We start from the raw sequence: 21,640 nt of genomic DNA, 5'->3' as shown, positions 1-21,640 counted from the left end.
TCAGTGCTGGCAGATGATTTAAAGGCCTGTGTCCTGCACTGCTCTCGTGCAGCCTCTGCCAGTGCCTTCCCAATCCTTCTGTCTTCTGTATCTGCACAGTCCTCCTGAGCTGTGCCCTGCCATGGGCAGTCACACAAATCCTCAGCAGGAGCTCAGTGCTGTTTCCTTGGATGTTCTGCTCCCTTGGCTCTGACTTGTGGTTCCTGGATGGGTCAGGAGTATTTCCTACACCAAAGAATGGTTTGGGTTGGGAGGGAGCTCATAGAGGGCCATGGGCAAGGGCACCTTCCACCAGCCCAGGGTGCTCCAAGCCCCTCCAATCTGGCCTTGAAACCAGCACAGCACAGCAGTGCAGAGAAGTATTCGAGGTGGAAAGTTTTGAATTGGGCTTTGTTTGTTGTATTTTGGGGTTTTTTCAATAGAAAACTAATCAACTAAATAAATCACTTTTAAACCTGCTCTCTTGGTCACTGGTTGACAGATTCATTCAGTTCCAAGCAAGGTCAGATGTGGCATCAGATTTTATCCAGTGCAGTCCTTAAAGCCTCCAAGGACAGACACTGTGCAGCCTCTTTGGGCCAGCTGTGCACTGTTTGATCATTCCTGTAGAAAACACGTAATGTGCACAGTAAAAAATGCAGTAACCTGTGCAGAAAGGTTTTCTATTGTACCAAAAGTCACTCCAGAATCGTGCCGGGGGGGAGGATTACTCATTTACTGTGTGAGGATACGAGGGGAGAGCTTAGAGGGAGGCAAAGAGAGTTCACACAGAGCATGAGCAGGGCACCCAGGTCAGGAAACACATTCCATAGGGTGGGAACAATTACCAGGCTGCCATTCCTCACCCTGCATAATCTGCTCCTTGTGTTGAGTTCCCAGAGGGAAGGTGTTGATGTGTGGGTGAGACCTTCCTGCTCAGTCTGTTCATTCCAGCGGAGCTGCCCTGCCTCAGGTCTCAGGATCTGCCTCTCAGGTTCTAGAGTGTGCTGTTCCCTTCCAACTCCAGTTCATCTGTGGGTGCTGCAGTGCTGGGGCTGGATGAAGTCAGGACTTGCTAAGCAATGACAGGAGCTTTAGGAAGAAGTGTGTGAGAAGTGTTAAACCAATCTGATTTTAAAACAGGGACTGTGGGTTGGTTTTGAATGCACTTCACTGTCTGGCTCTGTGTAGCCTGAGCTGGTGTCATTGAGAGCTGCATTGGTGTATCCTCAGCCAAAAATTCCATCTTTTTCTGTCTCTGCTACTCGTGTGACCCCATGTGAAAGCTCTGCTGGACACCTTTCCCACACATCCCTGATGCAAGTTTTCCTTCCTAAAGACATTCCCCCAAAACAAAGTTATCATAGCTGGCAATAGGACAAAGGGAAATGGCCTCAAGTTGTGCCAGGGGAGGTTCAGGTTGGATATCTCTTCCCAGAAAGGCATTGGGACAGGCAGTGGTGGGGTCACCATCCTTGGAAGCATTCAAAAAACAGTGGATGTGGCACTTGAGGACATGGTTAAGTTGACAAGGTTGGACTTGACCTCAGAAGTCTTTTCTGATTGAAGATTCTGTGATTCTATGAAAACCCATGCTAGGTTTTTTTGCTCTGATTGCTTTCCTTGATGAAACATTGCCCTCACATTAGAAAGCATTTGTGCTTTCCCCCTAATTTTCTTGATAGCATGAAAGACACTCTGTTAATTAACATGTTTGTCCTTGAAAAAAGAAACCTTTCAAGGAACTTCTGGGGTGTTTTTGTGGCTTCTCTTGATGAAAGTGCCCTTCAGTAGTGATCTAACAGGTCTAATTGATTATTTTGATAAATGTGAGCTCTGGAGCTGGTGTGCCAGAATTTATTAGGAGATACCATATTTCTGTAATCCCTGTGGGATCACAGCCATGCACACTCTGATTCCTCCTGTTCTGTTTCCTACAATGGATGTACTTGTGTTCAGGCACATGAGATGGGATCCCACTTGTTTTGCCTTCACAAGGAACATTCCAGAGCCCGTTCACAGTGGCCTGTTTCTTGTCAGGATCATCATCATCACCATCATTCCCTGCCAGACCTCGCTCAAAGCCCTGCTCATAGCTGAGCCAGCCTGATGATAAAGGTTCTTCAGCCCCACTGTTTCAGGTGGATCTTGTGTCTCTCCCACCATTCCTCAACAGAATAAAAAGGAACAAACCCTGCAGCATTACAGTCAGGTCTAGTCAGACATAACTACAGCCATGCTCCCATTCAGAGCATGAATTTTGGGTGAGGTATTTAACAGTAGTTCAGCATCCAGGAAACGTCATCACTGCTCTTAAAGAACAACTCCAGGCGGGTTGGTAGCTCATGAACTTCAGTCCCTTTCCCGTTGTCCTTGGCAGATTTCTTGTCATTGAGAGTTGTAACATTCTCATCAGGCACCTCATGGTTTCTCCTCATCCTTTATCTCCCTCCTGCTGAATGAGTGGCCACTCTCTCACCAAAACCAGCTGCCTCAGTGTAGCAGGAGCTGATCCCAGGTGCTTTGTTCTGTGACAAAGGAAGGAGCAGCTGCCCAGATGAAGTCAAGGTGAGCTGAGCCCTTCAATCCAGCAGCAAATTGGTCTCCTCCAAGGGTACTCCAGAGCAGTGGGAGCACTGTAAATCACTCCTGAGAAAAACAGAAGGAAATATTGTTTTCCCTTGCTAAAATGAAATCATTAGACATAGAGAGATTTCTGGGGTTGGGAGTGTGTCTGAGAACAAAAGGAATAGCTTAAGCAAAAACTGAAATGCTTGATCCAAATGCAAGAAGTCAGTGAGCTCCAGTTGTTGTCCTGTGCTTTTGTACTTATTCCCTTCCTATTTCACCCACTTCTTTCCTTTCTGCTTAGTGGTAATTGTGTCTGCCAGCTGGCTGCAGGGCACAAATTCTTTGTATTCAAGATCCTGCTGGTGTTTTTAAAAAAAACTTAGAGGTTAGCTAAAAAAAACCCCTCCAAAACCCAACAAAAAGCTGAGCTGTTTTAAAGGATCAAATACTGCATCATTCATACTGTTCCTGGTTTTGAGCTGTCAGACTTGCTGCTTTGCAATCTGCAGGGGCAGAGCTGTTTTCAGTCTCATGATTTCTCATGAATTCTAGCTTGATGTTATGGTTTAAACCAAAACCTGGGAACATCAGTACATCGTAAAGGACTGGGATGAAGGATTGGGATGAAGGACTGGCAGTCCAGTCAGTCATGTGGCTTAGCTAAATCCTGGATCACTGGCCTTAAGGCAAACACTGAGTCAGTGGCAGGGCAGGCTGTGCTGGGGGTGTTCTCCACGGCCTCTGTTTAAAAACAAAACAACCCCAAGCACCCCTCCCACCCCAGAGCCTGCACACTGGAACTCAGCATTGCTGTTTTACTTGTGCAGAGAGCAGGACATGAGAGCATGTTAAAACATTCTGACACATTTTATTGCAAAGACTTTCCGAGGTATTAGATGGAAAATCATCTGCTTTGCCAGTTAAAGACGACTGAGATGCAGAATATCTGTACTGTCTCGTTCAAACTCCCATCTACAAAACCCAGACATTTTACTTGAGTGGAGTGTGCTGGACAGGTAACATTTCTGTAACAACAGAAAATGGGCATGAAAAAAAGCCCAGTTGATTGTAAACACAGGTGAAACTTACTTGATTGAGAAGCCTTTGTGTGTCACTGGCCAAGGGCCTGCATGGAAAGCTGGGACATCACTGGTGACTAAGGACACCTGAGCACTTGTGCTGAGAGCCCCAGGACAGGTCACCAGCAAGGAGAAGTCATCCTGACCTGCTGTCAGGAAACTTTTGCACCCTTTGGACATGCAGGTCCCTCCCTTGGAGATCTTTAGGACCCAACAAGCTCCAGCCCTGAGCACTGTGATCTGATCCCACTGCTGGTCCTGCTTGGAGCAGGAGGTTGGACTGGGACTTTGCAAGGTCCCTTGGAGCCAGGGTTATTAGGGGATCTCAGTATCAGCAGGAAAGCCCTGCCTTGCTGCCTATTTCCCTCAGCTGTTTGCAAAAATGAATCCTTTGGGCAGATTTACACCCAGGAGAGGCTGCATAATGTATGAGGCAGAGGAGGAGAATTTCCATCTGTCTGCCCCTAAGGCAGGATTTTGAGCCCCAGCGATCCCTGGTACCCTGAAAGTCCTGGGAGTCTCTCTGAAGGGGCAGGTTGGTTTGGATTTTGTGTTAATTGGTATTTAAATTGTGTTGATTTGACACCGTGATTCCTCAGTGGGAGCTGCCACTTTATGTGAGTAAAATTCACTTGTAGAGGAGGATCCAGAGAGTGTTTGCTGCTACAGCTCCTGCTGTTTTTACTGGAGAGACTCAGCAGGGGATTAAATAGTGGCTCCTACCCATCCAGCATCCCAAGGCAGTCAGGCTGTTCCCTGAGGGAGCTGCACGAGCACAGGGCACGTCACATCTCTGCTTTCATGGAGCTGTCACCCTGCCACACTGCAAGGGAAATGTGACGCTTGAGCAGCCCCTGGGCCCTGGTACAACACTGAGTGTTGAAGGAGCCCCTGCAGCATTCCAGTCCATCACCCCCAGCTCTTGTGCCCTGTCACAGCTCAGGAGCCATGGATCACACACACAGGTGCCCAGCCTCAAACAGAAAACCATCTCTGATGGGCACAGGCTGGGCTTTGCTGAGCTGCCACAAACCACATCTGCTAAGGTGCTGCGATGTGGGGGAGGTGGTGTCACACCTCCACCACCTGGAAGGTGGAAGCTGCTCAGGCCAAAAAAATGCAGCTGTGATGGTTGCAGGCATTCAAAACCTTAAAAAAATGAAGTGATAAATTCTGTTTACTTTCTAGATTTGTGATTTGCCGTACCTTCTGCCCCCTCTTTGAAGATGTCACTTGTTAAGGACAGAAACCAGCAGTTCACTGATTTGACTGGTTTGGAGCTGCCCTTTGAAAACATTTTCTGTTGCTGCAGTTTTTGATGAGTTTTTCAGGATGTGGCAGTGATGGAGCCATAGGCTGCTGCTGGAAGGGAGGATGCACAGGCTCAGCAGGTCCCCTGGGCTGACAGTGGCATTTAACTAGCCATGCATCAAGTTATTCAGACACCTAAACCAGCAGAAAAACAACATTTTTCCTGCCAGTTAAGTGTCTGGGCTGGCTTGCAATGACATCAGCTGAGCTGCTGGCAGCAGCACAGGTGAAAGGCTGGAGGAAAGGGGGAGAAGTGGCTCATCTGCATGGGTAAACATTCTTTTAGCCTTCATTTCTCTTGTTGTTTAAGTTCATGAACCCCGTCTTAGCCCTGCTGTTTTCCCCACAGATGCAGCACCTCATCCTCCAGTCAGGACCTTGGGTAGGCACATGCTGAGCTGCAGTGGAGAATTTGCCTGGCTTAATTTTGTTGTGATGGATTCGTTTGCAGCAGGTTCCTTTTGTGTCGCTGCACAAGTGCTTTTCTCAGAGCTGGAGAGTGGGAGAAGGGAAGGAGCAGGGAAGGAGGGTAAGGGAGCTGCTCATTTGTCTAAATTGGAATTGCCAGCTTCAGCTGTCGTGGTGTGTGTCTGGAATTACAGTGCCAGGCAATGATTATGTCTATGCTGATTATTTCACTGCTCTTTGAACATTCTAAATGTGCTTCCCGGGCTTATGAATTCGTCCCCGTGACATTTGGGAAATGTCTTTTTCTTGTATCCTGTTTTGGCCTTTCTTTGCCATAGGCACTGTGTGGGCTGCAGCAGCCAGTGGGGTTGGGATTCATGGGGGATTGACCCCTCAAGTATCTATTTGTCCCAGGGACAGAGCAGTGGGGAGGCTGCACTGGGAAGGTGTGCAGGGGCTTACTGAAATCACTGACCATATTTAACCCTTAGGACTGGCTGGGAGGAAGAGGTAAAGATAAAAATGATAGCAATTGTGAGGCTCAGTGAGGAAATACTGGGACTCACTGATGCAGAGGGAAGCCTTGGATGGCCTTGGAATGACCAAAGGAGACACTGTTAGCTAGAGACCTCTGAAAATTTTGCCTCAGGTCCACATACGTTTCAATTTTCATCATTTTTGAAAAGGCTTTGCTGGCACTGAGGGGGTGGAGCACGTTACTTGTGAAGAAGGAATTCATAAGGAGGGGCAGTTTCCTCCATAGAGTATTTCAAATGTTCTGAATCTACACAAAACAAGTTAAAAACCATGCTTGTGCCTATTCCTCCCTTGTTTTTGCAGAAATCAGCTCCTCCCTGCAGAATACACCCATCACTTTGGAGATTTCAGTAGTTCTGGTGATGCAAGTTGCTGCTGGAGGGTCTCGTTCCGTGGGATTTGGCATCCTGACCTTTCTGCTTTATCCCCCTGGACACTGTCACACCTGCTTCAGTTTTGCAGGGTTATTCCTTTGGTCCCAAGCATCTGTTAGCCATATTCCTGGTATCCATGGAGCCCCTGTCTCTGTTAGCACTGAGAGTTTGTAGAGCAGGCAGTTTGTGTGGTTGTCCAAAGCAGATTTTTGGATCAGGGTTTATCCCCTTGAGAGAGGCACTGAGCTCGGTTTCTCACCAGGTACAGGTGACACATCACTTCCACTTGGAAACATCTTCCCTGCGAGCTTTTCCAGCATGAATTTCAATTCCCAGGACAGGTATTTATGCCGAGTTGTGTTGGATCATTGCAGTCTGTCCCCAGGCCTCTGTTTCCAGCAACTTCCTCATGTGCTGGGTGGTCCTTGGAGGTTCCTTTCTCAGCTTCCACACTTACAGAAACACATTTTCACATGGAAGTGTGAAAAGGTTGGGCTCCATTCAACCACTTTCAGATGCTCTTTTTACTTTCTTCCCTCTGTCCCATGAATATTCCGGCTGAGTCCACGTTTCCTTCCCACAAGTGCGCTGTAAGTGTGGAGGTCTGATCACATCAGAGCAACTGGTGGTTTTAATTATAATCATATTTTGCATAGAGAAATCAAAGGCTCAGAAAAATCTTACTTCAATCCACAATTAATTAACTCTCTTCTACCTGACTGGAATGGAAGAGACTAAAATTAGCAAAATTTGTGGCTAAATCTTCTATCAGCTGTTGCCACCTGTTCCTGTTGTGGGTTCTGTCTGTGCCTGATTCTGTGCATTCGTATCTTACCTACTCCATCAGGTTCAGTTTGCTATTCACCATTAGCATTACCTAAATTAAAGCTAAATGTCATTTAAAATGGACTAGAAAGGTCCCATTCTGTGGTTTTTTAGTGTCATTGACCTTCACATTTGGTTGGTTCTCCTCTGCACTACAGTGTGGTGTCATAAATACATGGCTGTACTTTTCCAGCTTATTGATAGGGTTGTTTGCTCCAGTTTTGTTTGCATGCTTGGGAAGGTGTGGATTCTTTCTGGTTTGGGTGTGTGTTTGGAAGTGAAGTCATTTCACAAACCAGTTCTGGTGTTTAATGGAGTGTTGGCTGAAAACAACTACCAAAGCCTGCTTTTCAAAGCACCAGCAGTCATGTTCTGTGGGATGAAGACAAATAAACTCATTTTCCATGGGATAAGTGATGTTTCACCCAGTGGGGATGTAAGGTTGATTTTCAGTGCACTGGTTGACCTGGCCTTTATATCCTGACCCTCCCACTCAAAGTGAGCAGGAGCTTCATGTTTCAAATCAGACCTATTTTTCCATAAAATATTTCCAATGCTGACATTTTCTAGTCCCATTCTACCTGTGGCAGCTTTCCTAAGGCAATCCTTTTTTCCTCTTGCAGGAAACAGCCAACATGTTACGTCTTATTCAGAACAGGCTGAAGGAGGAGGAGCAGCACCTGCTAAAGAGTGGAAGTAAGTGGGATTCCTTCAGCTCTTGTAGTAACAGAGGAGTTGCTAAGTACTGGCTACTCCATGTGTAAGTGTCCACTTCCAAGGGGATGTGGGGTGATGACAGAGTCAGTAGGCAGGGTTAGAAAAAGTGGAATCATGACAACTTTAAAAGGACAGCAGTGAGCTAGGGAACGAAACCTCTGGGAATGTTCCTCTGCCTTGCCAGTTTTACCTGCAGAGCTGAGAAATGACCGCAGTCAGCCACTGAGCACTGGGCAATCCCAGGGAGCAGATTTAGGCTTCATTTTACTGCTGCCACCCCTCCCTGGGCTGGCTGGGGACGCAGACTTGTCCCAGCACTGTGGGATTGCTGGTTTGGGAGCAGACTTGGACAGAGGATTCTCTCAGCCAAAAGCTTCGTGGGGGTGAGTAGTGCTGCTGGTTTGTACCTCATCACACACATGCTGGAGTGTCCTGCACAACCAGAGTGTCCTTTCTGTCCCCAGTTTCTGTCCCCAGTTTCTGTCCCCAGCACTTGCCTGCCACAGTGCATGGCACAGAGTTTGGTTCTGTGTTCAGAATGATTCTCCATGACACAGATCAGAACTTCCTCAGATGAAAACTCACAGCTTAAAATCTTCTGTAAGATCCTCAGTCTTCTCCACAGAATCCACATTTGCCTCCCTGCATTTGTTTGATTTTAGCGTACCTGCAAAATGGGAATGCAATTAAAATTGGGGGGGGGGGGTGTTTTCTCTTTTTTTTTCCTAACCTTCTTCTTAATTAATTAGGATCACAAGGGAATTAATGACCTCTTGAGACTCTGTAGAAAGCTCACAAACCAGATCTTTTTGAGCCAAACAGCGGCCAGAACTTCATAATGAACTACCCCTGTGAATTTAATATTGCAATCTGTGCATTTTTATTTGACACTGGGAGAAACTAGAAGTTAACTCTTAAGATCAGAGGCAGAGTTCATGGAAGCTGAAATTGAGTAAAGACATAAAAGTTGCACTTCCCAGTTCGTTTGGTGTCCGAGATTTTCAGAGAAAACTCATGAAAGAGGAAATTCACTGATTTCTGCCCATCTTTGATCTCATATCAGTGAGGTACAGAGTGAAGAAGTTTCAGCTGAAATACAGGATTTGTAATATAAATTATAAGCATGTGGAATTATTTCAAGGATTTATTTGAGTGAAAAAGTCCAAGTCCTTCTCTCTGACAGTTTTAGGGGTAAAAAGGTTCAAGAGGAGGTGGACATCAGCCATCAGTAATTGGCAGTGTGAGGTATAATGTGAAAATTTGCTGCCCTGCTTTGTCCTTGTCTGTGGATTTTCACTTGAAAAACTGTTCTGTCATTTTGCATCTCTGAAATAAAAGGAACTTTGCCTTTCAGTGACTGATTTCACTGCCACCTAAGAATGTGATTATTACTTCTAATGACCTCAAATATTGCCATAATACATCTTAATTCAAGTACCTAATTGTCATAATTAGTATTTATTCTAGTGACAAGAGCACCAGGATCCATTTGCCAGAGCCGCCTCATTTATTGACGTGTCCCATCTCTCTCAGCTCCACCCTGCCTTTGTCTGTGAAAGTCTGCAGGGGTGGAACTGAGACAGGAAATTTGGTTCTCCAAGGCTTTGGTCCAGCTAGGAGCACGGGTTAATTTAATTAACACAGTCTGCTCACACGTAACAACCTGGGCTCTCCCCTTAGACCACACCCCCCTGTCCTCCTCTCCTTTTTAATTAAATGCTGCCCTTTAAACGATTCAAACCGAAGAGATTTGCATTGGTGAGAGAATGCAGAAGTTGGTGTCTTACATGGCACAGTTCACAGAGCAGTTGTGTTCATCCCAGGATCCTCATCCCAGGAAAAAGACACGTTTGGCACAAGAGGGAACAAAGAGTGAGCAGCAGAACGGGCTCAGCATCGGGCTCAGCATCGCTGAGCAGCTTTGCGTGCCCACCCTCCCCCAGGGTTAACACTGCAATTCACACCAGAAGCAGGGATCACCTGAGGGATGGAGTTTCTGCTGGAGAGGATTCCCAAGGACTTGCAGGTGGATCTGGCAGTGATTTTATCAAGAGTGCTGTGAGCATGGTGAGGAAATGGTGTGAGGTGCTGCAGGCAGGGGCACTTCAGCCTTTCAGCTGTTTGGATTTTGGGTGCTACATGCTCCTGAGAGAGGACGTGTTCTGTAATGAGCCAGTGACAGGGAAGAGTAAAGAAGGACTTCACCATCAGAAACATCTTTCTGAAGTAGGTTTTTGGAGGGAAAAATATTTCCTAGAATCCCAGACTGCTTTGGGTGGAAGGGAGCTTAAAGCTCATCCAGTTCCAACCCACTGCCATGGCAGGGACACCTTCCACTGGCCCAGGCTGCTCCAAGCCCCGTCCAGCGTGGCCTTGGACACTGCCAGGGATCCAGGGGCAGCCACAGCTGCTCTGGGCACCCTGTGCCAGGGCCTGCCCTCCCTCCCAGGGAACAATTCCTTCCCAATTTCTTGTCTAAATTGACCATCACTCTTTGTACTGTCACCACAGACCTTGCTAAATACTTCATTATTCCACTTAGATTTTTGAGTAATGTCCCCCACACAAAACAAGGTGGTTTAATCTGAAGTTTTATTCCATCTTCAGTTTGTTCAGAAACTTAGGATTTTGTTGTCTGGCCTTTCAACCCAACAAGACACCAGGATGGTTGAAGTGGACCCTGCTGTGACTTGGTCTTGCTCATGGAACAGGTTCTGGAGATGAAGGGATGAGCTCCTTCTCGGCTCAGTGGAAGGTGGGCAGGCTGGCCTGGTGTCTCCCAGTATCCCAGGACTCCCTGGCTGACTCTGGAATGTTGAGGGGCTGGAGTGAGCTTTCTTGGAACAGGTTCACCGTTTCCCTCCTCAGAGGGGTCACAGGGGCAGTGCCCCTGCCAGGAACAGGGCAGATTCTCACTCTCTTTACACGTTGCCCCTGGGAGCTGCAAGACACTTAATGAGGCTTTTCTAACAACAGGGGCTAGCAGGTGGTGATGAATTTGTTCCAATTAACTGATAAAAGTCAGCATCCTCTCTGTCCTGTGAGCAGTTACCTTCATGGACCCTTGTAATTGATCAGCTCTCTCATTGTCTGCATCCCCTGACCTTATCTCCTGCTAATTTGGTAAGAAGGGTTCCAAATTAACACTTCATTTCTCTCTGCAATAAAGTTGCAGGAGTTTTGGACAGCTTTCAGTTGAGTTTCAGGCTGAGAAGCCTAAATCCTGTTTTTAATAAAGGAGAGCTGTGGGATGGAGGTTGAGTTGTGCAGATCTGTGCTGAGAATGTAGAAAATCCATGGATTTGTTGTGGTATTCATGTAAAACTGGCAAAATTGTTTCGTAGTATTGATAAACAGTCTGGTTCTTTCTTCTTTTGCTGCCACACATTGCAAATCAGTTTTTTCTCTCTGACAGAGCAACTCCATAAAACCACTGCACAAAAAAAAAAAAAAAAGCCAACACTAAATTGTCTGAAAAACTGTTCTTAAACAACATAAAGGTTTTGAACTCTACAGATCAGGCTCTGAGTATTATCTGCCTGATGAAAATACACACGATTAAGTACTTGGCAGCAGTATAAGAATGTCTTTTTGTGCTGAGCAGGGAGGAAATTGCTGTTATTTTTCTAATCTTTGCTTTGCAGAAGATGCTCTTAGAGAAGCTGATCCAGGCTGTGGTGTCTCACACATCTGCTGCCCCTGTGCCACACCCAAGGCTGGTGCCAAGTAACAAATCCAATTGGTTGAAGCTCAGGGTTTGGTTCCCTTGTTAATGGCAAAGTGACTCTTGGTGTGTTGGACATTGCTCAGATGAAGGCTGTAGATAGAACTCCTGTCAGGTGTGGGTACTGGATGCTCTGGTACTGGATTGTGTGAGAGGAGAGGCCAGGGAAGGTCACTGACCACAGCAGAAATTCAATTAATTTCCTCAAATTTATCCAACATTGTAAAAACTTTGTTGAGCAAAAAGGCACTTGGAATGTTTCTGGATTGAAACAGTTTTTCAGACTCATCAGCTTATTGCAGTTACAGATCTTTCTTTTTCACTTTCTTACACTCTTTTCCCAATGCATTTTCTCACATTCTTCAGGAGCTTTTTATCAATTTAAAAGCAGACAATGCAGAATCACAGGATCCCAGAGTGGTTTGGATTAGAAGGGACACCAAAGCTCATCCAGTGCCACCCCCTGCCATGGGCAGGGACACCTTCCACTATCCCTGATTGCTCCAGGCTCCATCCACCCTGGCCTTGGACACTGCCAGGGATCCAGGGGCAGCCCCAGCTTCTCTGGGCACCCTGTGCCAGGGCCTGCCCACCCTCCCAGGGAACAATTCCTTCCCAATATCCCATCCAGCCCTGCCCTCTGGCAGTGGGAAGCCATTCTCCCTTGGCCTGGCACTCCAGGCCATTGTCCCCAGTCCCTCTCCACCTTCCTTGTAGGAATATATATGAACTATATATTCTTTAAAAAGTAAAATATTTTGTTTTGAAAATATAAAGAGTAAACCCTTTGAATTTTCAAAAATATTTCCTGTATTTCTTTTGCCCAGTGCTTTGCCCAGGATTAATTTAAATATGCAGAAGTATTTGCTGTAAAACTGAATTTGTCCTTGACTCTGCCACTTTCTGTTGTGCTGCTCCAGTCAGTCCACCCTGCATCCTCTGGCTTGGTCTGTAGAATGAGTAAACATTCATTTCCCCCAGCATCTGGAAATCTGCACTGCTTGAATCTTGTTCAGCAATAACCAGAGGATTAACTGATGCTCCTGGGTGCAGCCTTTCTACTCCAGAGCTGCTGCTTTAAAATCTGACAGCAGGCAAACAAAAAGCCCCATTGCAGCAGTTGTGGGATTTGAGGGGGAGCTCCTGGATGATTCCTGGAGGATAGTGCTGGTGCTCAAGCCATCCATCTTGTGAGAGACACTTGGAACTGGTCCACAGGAGCTTTGTGTTGTGCTTGTTGGGTAATTGCAAATTCATGGTCTAATTTAATAGTACTTTGATGGATTCTTGGCTTGGAAGACTGTTAGAAATAGTTCTGGTCACCAAATACGACCTCTTGATCAAATGGGCCCAAAAATAACTTAACTGCTCACTCCTGCTGAGACTCCAAATCCCAGTTTAAGTGGAGCTTGTCATCCAGATTTAATTTTAATTACTTCAAGTGGCTGAGACCTATTGTTTCCCCAAGCAGTTGTTAATCATCCTTGTTGATAAATTGGGAGTTTGGATTCTGTGGATACACCAGGCTGGATGGGACTTGGAGCAGCCTGGGATAGGGGCAGGTGTCCCTGCCCATGGCAAGGCTGGAATGGGATGAGTTTAAAGTCCCTTGCAACCCAAATTACTCCATGATTCTGTGATCCTAAAATGACCAAGCAAGGTAAATAATTGCACTTAGAGCGACCTCTGCAACCTCCTCGTTGCTGTATGTTGCTGTTACTGCCCAGGTTTTGGCTACACAGCTCCAAACATCCAAGTTTTCCACTGGAATTTGTAGGACCTCCACACATCTGGACCTTGCTCAGTAGCTCTCAGTACCAGGCTGAATTTTTCTTCGAGATCAGATGACAGATCTCAGTGTTGTGCTAAGGACAAAGGACGTTCCCTCCAGAAATTTTTATATCCAAGCCTTTCTTTCCCTTCAGAGTGCAGAGCTGTGGGTTTAGGAGTGTCCAGGCTGATACAGAGCCTGGTGTTCTGGATTTGGTGTGACAGTGGGATGGGTTTGGCAGAGCTGAGGCTTCCAATAGGCCCTGAGCTTCACTCTCCTTCAGCACATTTAAAATCCCAATCCCACCCCCTTTGGTTTTTCCTGCTCCCTTATTTCATGCCACTTATTAACTGGATTTCACTTGGGATCAAGTTGCTGTCAGCTGCCCATTTGATTGTTCTCATGATGTTTTCTCACCAAAACCAGCATCCTGCTGAATGCAGTAATTGCTGTGGAACCAATGCTTGTGTTTTCAAGGCAGTGGATTTCTGATGAAATTGGACACTCTGCACAGCACTTACAGCTAATTCCAGAGCACATCAATAAACAATGGCCTCTGTGCTCATTATCCTCACCACAGTAACTTCTTATTTTACAGCTGGATACTTTTACTTGAATATTGATGCAAACTACCAAATCTGTAATGAAATCACTGCTAAGTTATTAAATCATGCTGCTTTTCCTTCAAGCATTGCAAATTACCAGAAATTAAATCATTTCAGGATAGTATTATCTGTCCAGGTATCAGCTCTGGCTTTTTTCTGGGAGCAGGAACAAAAATCCCACCTTTGGAGATCAGTGGAGCCAGGATGTATTTTTTGTGGCTGGACAGCTTTAAAGGAAGCTAATTTAGTTGACTGAAACCCATCTTTATGAAATAGAAATGTTGAAATGAAAGGCAAGTGGCGTTTAAAATCTCAGTGTATTCTCCCTCAGGTAGGCTGATATTTGGAGTGTTTTCTGTGCAGTAGAGTCAATCACAGCAGTGGGGAGATGGGCCCAGCACAATTTACAGACTTGTTCTGCTGACTGCCTTTTCACAATAAAAATACAAGAGCTGCTTAAAACCTCAGTCTGAAGCTTATGGAAGCTGCCAGCTTGGCCTCAATTGGGGCACATGGATTGCTGAATAATAATAAATAAGTCTGTTGTGAGAATTCCAGTAATCCTCATGTAAACCCATATAAATCTCATAAGCCAGCTCCATTTAGTGGTTCTGTACTCCATGTACAAGCACATGGCAGTTTGTGGTGCTGTGGTTGATTATCTTCATTGCTTTATGCTGATCCTGAGAAAAACCTGCTTTTTTCATAAGGAACGTTCCTTGTCTCCCCAAAATTGATTGTAGTTGGTTGTGCAGTGTTACACAAATGAGATTGTGGCTTCTTCTAGGGCAACAAGTCTTGCTACGTGTTGTTAAATGAAACTTTCTGAATTGTCACTGTTTATGAATACCAAGAATATTTTGGCGAGAACTGGGCACACGGGGTGTAGAGTGAGGGGTTTGTTGGGGGGACACTGCCTAGGACAGGTCGTACAAAGCCCTGGGCTGGTCTGATGTTTAATCCTGATAAAAAGCCTGTACTCAGCTTCTCTGTATCTTGTGTATTTGAATAATTTTTTAGTGCTGTGCTCTGCTTCTGTGTCCTTGGGATTTTGGCTCAGCTGGTGACTCAGATTGTGCATGGGCAGAGCTGGGCTTGGTGATAGCAGCCCTTGGGCTGGATTGGAGCAGTATATTTATTTTGGGGGAGTGTAAAAGGTGCTTGATGTCTTTTCAAGAGGGAGTAGGAGGCTTGGAGGCAGGGATTTTAATATTGCTGCATTTGCAGCTGTCACTTCCCAGAGCCTCTGGCATGAGTTCACTGCAGTGCTGCTCCGAGCTGGGGTCTGTGCACCAGGATTCCAGCCAGGCTATTCAAGGAAAATCCAAACTCTTGCCATAGATCCGTAACAGGATTTGTTTCAAGGTCACAACTCAGCAGGAAAAGTGCTGTACTGTGGTTACTGGGGATAAACTCCTCCCTGTGATGGGGGGGAGGCCCTGGCACAGCGTGCCCAGAGCAGCTGGGGCTGCCCCTGGACCCCTGGCAGTGTCCAAGGCCAGGTTGGACATTGGGGCTTGGAGCAGCCTGGGACAGTGGAAGGGGTGGCAAAATTGGCTTTGAGGTCCTTTCCAAGCCAGGCCATTCCATGACATATTGGGAGTTCAGTTGAATTGGTATTTTCATTTGGGTTGAAAGGCAGTCCTGGGTTTTTAAAGGCACAGGGAAGAATTTCTTCCCCATATCCCATCCAGCCCTGCTCTCTGGCAGTGGGAGGCCGTTGGTCCCTGCTCAGCTGGCAGCTCATGCTCAGGAGATCCCAGAGAGGAGCAGGATGCACAGATGGGCATGGAATTGGAAAGGTTGGGCCAAGTAATCAGTGGGCTCCCTACAGCAGCCTCAGCTCTTGGCAGTGGTGCTGCCTAATAGGAGCACAAGTGACAAAACCTGAAAGGGAGAAATTGCTGCTAAAAATAAAATAACCAAGAAGGAAGGAAAAAACCCACAAAGTAAGAATGAGGGCATTTCAGTAGCAGTAAGAGCCATCACAGATGTGATAAATTCATTCTTTAATATACTGAGCACAAACTTGAATCCTTTCTGTAAGCTCCACATGGAGATTGCCCATGCAAGGCTGAGCAGAACCTCAGTTTCCTAAATGCCAGGCAAACAGCAGCAGCCTCCAGGTCACACAGCAGTGAGTGATTCCCTCACTTGCCAAAGAGGAAAGTGCAAATAGAAATTACAGCTAACTCTGCTGGAGCCTTGTCATCTTACCAGGCTAGCAAATACTTCCCTTGCCAGTTATTATTTTCTCATTAACTTAATATAGCAGTGAAAAAGAGGATGGGAAAATGTCTAATATTTGTATATTGTCCGATAATTAAATATTGCAAAGCTGTGTCAGCTCATTACTAATCCTAATTAAAGTAGTTATTTCCATTTTCAGCTCAGATGTGTGTGTAATTAAATGTACCTGGGAAAGAATTGCCTATTTTCTCTAAATAATCAGCAGCAAATGTTGCTGTGCTGGGTGCTCCCGTGGGGTCCTGTTGGGCTTGTCCTGGCACTGGACAGGGAGCTTTACTTTGGATGGGGAGAAGGAAACAAAGGCAGATGATGAAAATATCTGAAGAAGTTCCTGCATCTTTGCAAGCTTTCCTGTCCCTCCAGCATCCTGGGTTTGGCTGTAGCTTCATTCCTTTTATGTGGGGACCTGGAACTGTGCTTATCTAGGATTAAATGGAAGGCAAATAGTCCAAGGGGATGGGTTTTGACGTTGCTGGTGTCAGGGTAAAACCAGGAGACGTGTTAATAAACACACACACTTCCCAATGCTTTTCAAAAAGTTTTATCTTTAAATCACTTGCTGAAGTAGCACCTTCTCTTCATAGCTGGAGAGGGGGTTTAAACAGCACCTTTATGGTACAGTCTGGGATTGTCCCAAGACTCTTGTTTGCAGTGAATGGTGCTTTGGCACTCACATGCTGTAGGATTTCTCCTTGGGATGTGGATATTGGCCACTTTCCTGCGCTCTTGCGTAGAGCCAAAGCTCTCTGCAGCTGCATTTTCAATTCCTCTTGGGCTCCAACAAAGGTAGAACTGCTGGTATCTCCTGTGTCCTGCTGCTGTTCTGGGCTGTGGGTTGGTTTGGGGGATATTAACTGGCTTTGTTTTTAACCAGGTAATGATGATTCCGACATAGACATCCAGGAGGATGAAAGATCCAACAGTGAGGGGGATTTGCAGATCATGAGGCACCGCATCAGCACCGACGCTCTCCTGCAAGGTATCCTACCCCTTCCTGAGCTGCCCTGATTCACAGGGATATGCTGGAATTACCTGAGCAGCTGCAAATGGAAGAAGCCCCTGTCACCCTTCAGGATATTGGCACTGCTCAGCTCTCAGGAGCTGTAGGAGAATAAAGCCCTGTGGAGAAAACAATGCTTCCAGGGGAACAAATGAAGGATTATTTACTGGGGGAAAAAAATCACTGTGTGGGGAAAATCCTGCCTTGGTATCGCCTTACACATTCCTGAAGTAGTTTTATCCAAAGCCTTAGGGAAGCAATACCACTTCTCATTGCAAAGCATTTCTTTCCCTTTAGCTGTTGGCACCTGTTTCAGCTGAGTCTTCCACAGGAAACCTTCAGTGAGTCAGTAAAGCCACCTGCACTGACTGGGCACAGGTGGAGCAACCTGAGCTGCTGCTCCCAGGGAGGGATGTGAGCCCTCTGTCCTGCTCCATGGGGAGTGGAACTGCAGCCTCTGCCTGCTGATCCCACTGCTCACAAGGAGCTCAGAGGAATTGCTGTGTGAGGGTCTGTGTTTCTCTCAGGTGGGAAGGGAAACGTTCTGTTTAGTGTGGAGTCGAGCAAAGCACAGCCAGGAAATCAGGGTAGTTCTTCTTGTTAGCAGTGAGGGATTCTGAACTGTCAGCACAAACCTCTCTGGGTTCTGGAGCAAGTGCCTCTCTGAGGGATTTCATGTGCCACCATTCCTGCTGGTACCTGTTCCTTAGATAAACTGCAAATATGTGGGGTTTTGTGAGTGGAATTCTGCTTTCCCCTCTCTGACTGAGACCAGGGAAAGAAGCTGGTGTTCTCAAATCTGTGTAATTCAAGTACTTTTATCCTCCCTTCCTCTGTTTTTCTTGAAAATTGAAAATTCTCGTTAAGTGCTAGAAACACTGATATTCCCTAAAGAATATTTTACATTGGCATTTCTCAAGGAAAGGTTTTAGAGCTTTGGAAGTGACCCAAAGTGTAGCTTCATCTCAGAGAACACCATGACCTGAGTACCTGCTGCTCTTAATAGCAGTTTTAGTTTTACTCTAAAAGTCATAGATTTTGCTGCAAGTAGAATTTTTTCTAGGTAGAGCTTTGTTATCATTAATTACCCTTAATGGAAACTCAGTGTTAGTTCATCAGACTTTAAGACCTGAGTTTAATGTCAGAAGCAGCAGCTTCTTTAGAAAACCAGGTTTGAATATTGTCTGCCTGTTTGCTATTAAACACACCACAGATCTGTTGGTGTTCTTCAGCAATTTGCATTTAAAATACACTTAATGATCAAGGTGGCACAGCAAGAACATTATTTCTATTAATTGCTGCTTTTTTCCTTGATTCAATTTAAGATATTTCAATCACTTTCCTTTGAAGCTTTGTGCTTTCTTACATGGTCATGCTGCTGAGCCACATTTGCTCTCAAACTGAGGAGAAAGGGCCCACTGTGCTCAGTCCCTGTGGCTGCTGTGGTGCACTTTCACATCTCTAATTCCCAGGATATCAGTGCTGGGAGATAAGGCTTCCTCCCTCTCTCTGTGGTGGGCAGATATTCCAGTGTGTTCTGCCATTATAGAAGCAAAATTCTCAGGGAGAGATAATCCCTCTTTTTAGGCCACTTGGTATAATTGAGAAAAATCAGCACCCTCTCATCCTCAAGAGCCCTTTCATCAGCTCTGCCTAGATGCAGCAGAATTCAAACTAAATGCAGGTTTGACAATACTGCTCCTGGTTTTATTCTTTCAGCCAATTAAAAGACTTAAAGTTACAGGATTTAGTTTCCCATGGAGCAGCAAAGAGGGAGCTGGGGGAGACTTGTGTGGTGCAGAGAGAAAATGGACCCCTTCCCTACGTGCAGAGAGGAACAGGCAGGAGCAGCTGAAGAAGGAAGCTGGAATGGGCTCTGGAGCTTTGACTTCAGTGCTGCTGGGTTAGCAAACATGGCAAAACCAGCATTAGGGAGGCAGGAAGGGCTCAGATCCAGGAGGGAGCAGGGAGGTGAGAGCTCATGGCTGGGAGAGCAGTGGCCAAGCTGCAGGTGCTGCCTGTGGGCCTGGGAAACCACAGCTGCTTTATTGTCACAATATCACAGTTACAGGCAAGTCCCCTCCTTGAGGGGGCTGATTGTAATAAACCCCTGTGCCACTGATCATTTGCATTTGTAAATCAGAGAATCCATTGATTTATCATAGAATCACAGACTGCTTTGGGTTGGAAAGGACCTTAAAGCTCATCTCATTCCACCCCTGCCATGGGCAGGGACACCTTCCCCTAGCCCAGGCTGCTCCAAGCCCCAATGTCCAGCCTGGCCTTGGACACTGCCAGGGATCCAGGGGCAGCCACAGCTGCTCTGGGCACCCTGTGCCAGGGCCTCCCCACCCTCCCAGGGAACAATTCCTTCCCAATATCCCATCCAGCCCTGCCCTCTGGCAGTGGGAAGCCATTCCCTGTGTCCTGTCCCTCCATGCCTTGTTCCCAGTCCCTCTGCAGCTCTCCTGGAGCCCCTTTAGGCCCTGCAAGGGGCTCTGAGGTGTTCCTGGAGCCTTCTCTTGTCCAGGTGAGCACCCCCAGCTCTCCCAGCCTGGCTCCAGAGCAGAGGGGCTCCAGCCCTTGGAGCATCTCCGTGTGTTCCTCTGGACTCACTCCAGCAGCTCCGTGTCCTTCCTGTGCTGGGGACACCAGAGCTGGAGGCAATGCAGTCTCTACATTTTAATTTTAACATTGTCAATGTGAGTAAAATTTCACATCCACTTTTATTCTGTCTGGCAATAGATATTTGAGGCTGTGACAAGTACAATGGACTTCCCTGAATTTGTGGTGGCACTTGCAATAAGATTCTTGTTTTGTCAGAGAGCCAAAGAAAAATTCTTTCAGCCTTGAAAGCCTTAACCATTTGCAGTGCAGAGAAACCTCTTGCCTGAAACAGGCCATAGATGAGTTGTTTGCAGCAGGGTGGTTGTTCATGTGCAGCTGGCGTGGACTTTGTGGTAAAGGATGCAAAGCCTTGTCCTGGGAATGCAGAAGCTGCTGTGCTGGATCAGCATCCATCCAGCCTGGTCCCTCCCCAGCATTGGTTATAAGAAAATGTCTGGGGAAGCACATGGGAACTTCCCTCAGGTTCCCTACTGCTCTCAAGCTGTTTCAACCCCATCAGTTGTGGCTTCCACAGATTTAATCTAACCCTCAGTACATTTATGTTCTCCTAAGAACCTGTCCAGTCTCCCCTTGAACTAAATAGGTTTTTGTCACCCACAACTGTCAGAAAGTGGCAGATTCTGAAGTGATGTTGTGATTCCATGTGCAGATCCATCTTCTCAGGACCAGAGTCCTGAAATGCATTGTGGCATCACGAGGATCTCTCCCCTTGCAGAGCTGGCAGGTGGGGACCCACAGACTGTGACACACTGTGCTGGTGACGAGGCAGTGCTGCTGCATGGAGCTGAAAGAGTCCATCCTTGTGGAACTGTGCCTGTAAATGACCTTCTGTTCCACACTGCCAGGGTGTTTCAGCTCCTGTGAACCATTTCTCCCAGTGCTGTAGCTCTTTTCCTTTCGTAACATTGGTGTTAAGGGGTGGTTTTGCCCTGACCTGACCACAGAGACCATTTCATTACTGAGACAGGAACAACTTCAGCCCCATTTGATCTTTTCCTGTAAGAAGATAGCTTTATAAAACCCTGGCTTTTTAGCAGACAATCAGTCCAAAGTCACACAGTGAGAGAGCAGCTCTCTCAGAGCCCCCTTCCTTGGCAGAGCTGGCCCAGAGGATCAGGGTGTTAATGATGTGCTGGCAGAGAGGGCACTTGCTGCTGAGTGCCTGTGGCACCCTGCGTGCTGGGGGAAGGCTGCAGAGCCTGAATTATCCCTGATTTTTTTTCAGTCCTGTAGGGAAAAGGGAAGTTTTGACAGAAAAATCTTCTCAGGTGAGCCTCCACAGTCCTGTTCCCAATCCTTCCATACAGCAGGCAGGCTGAAAAGCAGGGAAGTCCTGTTCTCAGTGGGAATTGTCACTCTGCTTGTGGAATTTCTCTATCCAGCTTGTGGCCGTGTTCAGATTTCTGCTGTGGAATTTCTAGAATGTTTTCCTTCCCTCTTAATCTCCCCCAGGTGTGTAGAAACCACAGGTGTGAAATTGGTTGGCAGGAGAGTGGAGGGATTCAGTTGGGAATATGCAACAGCTGCCTGCTCCTTATATCTTGTTCACACTGAGCTCCTGTGGCTGTCACCTGCCTAATTTCTAAAACCACATGTTAAATAAGTGGTCTGGTTTTCCCTTCCCTCTGATTCCTCAAGGAAATAACATCTCTGAGTCCACGATGAGGAGATGTATGCAAGTGCATTTGTCTTTACAAACACAAGATGGTAACAAATCTGGATTTCTCAAAATTCTTCTCTGTTGTGGAAATGAGTCTTGATAAGAAAAATGTGCTGAAGGCCTCTGCAGCTGTCTGGGCATCCCTCAGATGCTGTGTGATCCCATCCCTGATCCCTCTGCCTCATCCACAGGGACAGCTGC

At 46.5% G+C, this 21,640-nt stretch overlaps 1 protein-coding gene across 2 annotated transcripts in view; it reads left to right on the top strand.

Annotated features, from left to right (window-relative positions):
* The window catches only part of CLUAP1 (clusterin associated protein 1), a 58,063-nt gene that overhangs the window by 28,683 nt on the left and 7,740 nt on the right, over positions 1-21,640 (top strand). For both annotated transcript variants that reach the window (XM_039560581.1, XM_039560580.1), the window contains exons 9-10: positions 7,708-7,780; positions 17,026-17,130. In XM_039560581.1, the coding sequence (XP_039416515.1) occupies positions 7,708-7,780; positions 17,026-17,130 (178 nt within the window). The remainder of the gene's footprint in view (positions 1-7,707; positions 7,781-17,025; positions 17,131-21,640) is intronic.

This window comes from Corvus cornix, chromosome 14 (assembly GCF_000738735.6).
Source record: "Corvus cornix cornix isolate S_Up_H32 chromosome 14, ASM73873v5, whole genome shotgun sequence".
Classification (NCBI taxonomy): domain Eukaryota; kingdom Metazoa; phylum Chordata; class Aves; order Passeriformes; family Corvidae; genus Corvus; species Corvus cornix.
Note: the sequence above shows the minus strand (reverse complement) of the source record. Positions and strands in the feature narration are given on the sequence as shown.